Source organism: Penaeus monodon, chromosome 16, assembly GCF_015228065.2.
Source record: "Penaeus monodon isolate SGIC_2016 chromosome 16, NSTDA_Pmon_1, whole genome shotgun sequence".
NCBI classification, from domain to species: domain Eukaryota; kingdom Metazoa; phylum Arthropoda; class Malacostraca; order Decapoda; family Penaeidae; genus Penaeus; species Penaeus monodon.
This window is the reverse complement of record NC_051401.1, coordinates 48464124-48468278: the sequence shown is the minus strand read 5'-3', so window position 1 is coordinate 48468278 and position 4155 is coordinate 48464124. Positions and strand designations below refer to the sequence as shown.

Here is a 4155-nt window from a genome sequence, read left to right as displayed (position 1 = left end):
TATTTGCCCTCCCAAAGGGACCCACAGCCCGCCTTGCTTTCTGGGTGGGAGGGACAGCACCCCTCCTCCCTGCATATCCATTTATTTCACGAGTTGCCATTGAGTTATCTGGGGGAAGGAGGGCTGGCAAAGGCCACCTCTCCCGAGGTGTGTGTGTATTACATGTGTGTGATAGTCAAACAGAAGTGTGCTATTATTTTTTCTTTTCTTAATCATCACTAATATTATGATCATGGGCACATAAATACATTGACACATAGTCAAGTACAGACATGTATTTACAAGTCATATGTTGAATTCCCTAATTTGGGAAAGTCTTGAGAAAACCCTGAAGAAGCAATACCAGGTTTTATCGTTATCTTCCAAGCCATAAAAATGAAGAAAAAATAATTGTTCTTATCACTTTTTTGGTCCTCTTTGTTTGATAAATGTCAGGAGAGTGTGCTACCATGGCGGTAAGATATAGAGATACATACACTGTGTGTGTGTGTGTGTGTGTGTGTGTGTGTGTGTGTGTGTGTGTGTGTGTGTGTGTGTGTGTGTGTGTGTGTGTGCGCGCGTTATAGAAATGCATCACAACTAAGAGAGTCGCAATGATAAGATAAGACTAACAAAACTGGTAGTGAGGTAAGAAATCAGCGACAGAGTGCAGAGTAGTGAGGGTAAATCGCTTTTGTTTTCATCAGAAATATTAGCAGTAGATGGCAATGAGTAAGCAGAGATAAGAAAGGTAATGGAGGTAATTAGATCTGCATTATTATTGTTATCACTACTACTTATATTTCAGTTATTATTATCACTATCATTACTATCATTATCATCACTATCAATATTTATATACTATTACTATTATTATTATGATTAATATGATCATATTTTTTTTTCTCCTAATAGGCAAGTACACCACACAGAAGTAATTAGACCTTCAATTTATGCATATTTATCATTTCTACGACAATCCGAGGGGAAGAGAGAAAGGGGGGAGGAGGGGGGTTTAAAAAAGGAAGATGGGTAAGGAAGAAGAGACTTAAAGAGGGATATAGGAAAGGTAGACGTAGTTCTTAAAATAAGATGGAAGGAGTGAACAAAGGAAGACTTGGGAGTGAAAGGGGGGGGGGAGACGGGAGGGAGAAAGAGGAGGTGTAAGAAGGAGAGAGGAGGAAAGAAGTACATCCTTTTCGAGTGAAAATTTCTACGAGTCTTGCTAGATATTATTATCATTATCATAACTATCAACATCATCATTTTTCCTATTATCATTATTATAAAACTTGTCTTTGTATTATCACTGCTATTATCATTAATCATCATACTTGAGTTATTTTGAAAATGATGATAATAGCACCTCCAATCTTACTATGACAGTAACCGTAGTAATGGCGAGTGATACTGACAGCAATACAAACGCGCTCTTCTCATTCCACTGATGTAAGTGACTGTGATTCTTCATTAGTAGCGAAGATGAACTGACTTTAGAAAATAATAGTAGTAAATAAATATGACTCAGTCACATGATATAAAGTGAGATAAAGTTCGAAGAAGTTGAAAACGTTACTTGAGATTAACCAGGTCTGGTATTATCCAAAAGTAGAGAAAAAGTCAGATAAGATTAATAACATAATATATCCTTAATCCAGCAGCCGGAACTCGCCTTAATAGACGTAGTATGTTTATTTTTTCGGTATATTAGTTCTTCCTTGTGATGAAACTGAGGATGACACGTATGGGAAGGGGGGAAGGGAAGTGGTTGAGGTGGGGAGGGGAAAGAGGAAAGAGATGAAAGAGGGGAAGGGAATGGAGAGTGAGGGAAAGTTTGAGGAAAGAATAATTATCAGGTTCTAGGAAAGAGAGACGAGATAGGTGTAAGACGGACAGGAATGAGGGAGAAGCGAGGAGAGTAAAAGATGGAAGAATAAGAAAAGGCAGATAGTTGAAAGAAAGGCATGAAGAGTAAGAAGTTGAGAGAGAGATAGAGGGAGCAAGAGAATAGAAGGAAAGAAGTGGAGAGAGAAGACGATCAACGAATGTAGACGAAGAAAACGGGATGGAAGGAAAATTTGAAAGAGGAAGAAAAGAGTGAATAGTGGAGAGCAAAAAATGTCAGTAACTGAATGTGTGTGCATTAGAAATGATTTTCTAATCCATCAAATAAAAATAATCAGGTGGCACGTTCCGATCAAGTTGAGGACGTGCCTGATAACGCCACCGAAGTGTGTATATAAGACCTCTTGGAGCACATCTGTGGTAGTCGAGCAAGCAGCACTTCCAACGAACGTCCTGGATAAGCGAGGCACACGAACCGCACGTCCAGCGACTCCCCACCAGCCACTTGCCTTCCGCACCGCCGTCAGTGCAGACATGGGTGACATCTCTTCCCCCGCCAGACACTCCTGCCGCAGGATGCCGCCGAAAGGCCAGGACACGCTCACGGCCCTCATCTGCCGGAAACTACGGGAGAGCGGCCAGGACGTGGTGGCCGCCTTGTACGACCTGAGGGAGGAGCTGAGCAGGTGTCCCTCCCGCAAGGCATCCGTCAAGCTCGTCCGCCGCACGCTGTCGAGGGCCATCGCCGAGGGGAGGAGGGACCAGGACACGGCGAGGGACACGCAGGACGACCTACGAGCGAGGCCGGAGGAACTCGTCCCCACGATTGACCAGCTGTTGAAGGAGGAGCTCAAGGGGGAGGAGGAGTTCGAGAAAGAGCAGAAAACGGAGGAAGCCAAGGGAGAAGAGGCGCAGGAAGAAATTTTGGCAGAAGGCGGACTCGAGTGCGGAGAGGACGTTCCTGACCACAAGAGAACGACAGGAACACGACCTCAGAAAGACGACCACGAGGCATCGGAGGAAAAGCAACTGACAGAAGACAGTAACGACGCTCCTTCTTCGATTCTTATGAAGGAAAATAATATTTGCGACGGGAAAGGCAAGTCTCCATCTCTCATTCCTTTTCTCTTTTCGCCTCTCTCCTCTTCTCATACCCTGTCAGTGAATGTCTTTGTATATAGAATCTCGCAAATGAAAGGTCTCTTCTCTTTCCACATTGGTAAATCTTCCCAACATCCTACAGGAGGAAACACCCAGGAGACGGCGATTCTCAACGGGGTACAGATCGAAAGGGTTTTCCCTGAGAAAGGACGCCCGTTTTCACACTTTTACGGAGACGAAGACAGAGAGATCATGTCCGTTAGACTTGTTATAGAGAAGAGTGAGTTGCTTATACTGCATGTCAGTTTCCGTTTGCTTGTTATATACATGATCAGCGTTTCTGGTGTAGCCTCAACTTGAGCTTTTATAACTTACCGGGACAACTACCTTTTACTTTCTTTCTTTTCAGTAATATAATGCTAAAATGATAAGCTACACAACAGATCTTTCATTTCCACACAGACAAGTGCGCTCTCTACAAAGTAGAAGGCGAAACGTCCACAAAACTGGGAGTGTTCCACGCTGACCACATGACGAAGCTCAAGAACGGCTTCAAAGTGAAACTGGACACCCAAATGACCACAGATGAACTGGATGGAGGCAAGCGACTCAGGAAGGGAAGGAAGAGGAACAGAGACGCGTCTTTGGTGATCCTGACCGTTCCGGAGGAGCAGCAGAGGGAGTGCATGAACGTCTTATCTAAGGTGAGACATTCAGGTTTCTTTTTTGTTTTCTTTTCTTTTTGATCTCGTTTATTTATGAGTATGTTTGTACTATGGTGTTACCTTCTCTTATGTATCTATAAATCCACTCAATACATATACTTTGTGGTCATCATTGCCTCCCTCCTCTCTTTTGTTATTTTCGTAGATGCTGTTATTGTTATTGTTGATAACATTCCTGATGATGTTATTGTTGTTTTCTTTACATCAGTGTCAATTATCACGACTTTCTATTTTCATTTAATTATTTATTTGTTTGTTTATTCTTTTTATGTTCTTTATTTTATTATTTATTTAATTATTTACTTATCTATTTTTCAGATGAGAAAAACACTTCCTGGAATCCTCTTCGGGTAATCTTGTAGATGCATCTTGTATTTCACTGTATATTGTATTAGTGCTTGTTGTTGTGTTGCCATATAATTTAGATTTTCTGTTTCATAATGGTAATGTCTTATCCACTATGTTGTATAAATCTTTTTCAAATAACATTTGTATATACCGTACA

At 41.7% G+C, this 4155-nt stretch overlaps 1 protein-coding gene across 1 annotated transcript; it reads left to right on the top strand.

Moving 5' to 3' along the window:
- Window positions 1-1498: 1498 nt before the first annotated feature.
- LOC119583089 lies at window positions 1499-4155 on the top strand. Its single transcript, XM_037931596.1, has 5 exons — window positions 1499-1521; window positions 2163-2923; window positions 3068-3205; window positions 3388-3629; window positions 3969-4155. Exons 1-5 carry the CDS (start codon window positions 1499-1501, stop codon window positions 4002-4004), a joined length of 1200 nt encoding a protein of 399 aa, XP_037787524.1. The 3' UTR covers window positions 4005-4155.

Bases quoted from the DNA above. Each gene is read 5' to 3' on its own strand.
- LOC119583089 (XM_037931596.1), top strand. From the start codon at position 1,499: ATGACTCAGTCACATGATATAAA. The intron at 2,924-3,067 runs GCAAGTCTCCAT...AACATCCTACAG, and splicing joins TAATATTTGCGACGGGAAAG to GAGGAAACACCCAGGAGACG. The intron at 3,630-3,968 runs GTGAGACATTCA...TCTATTTTTCAG, and splicing joins GCATGAACGTCTTATCTAAG to ATGAGAAAAACACTTCCTGG.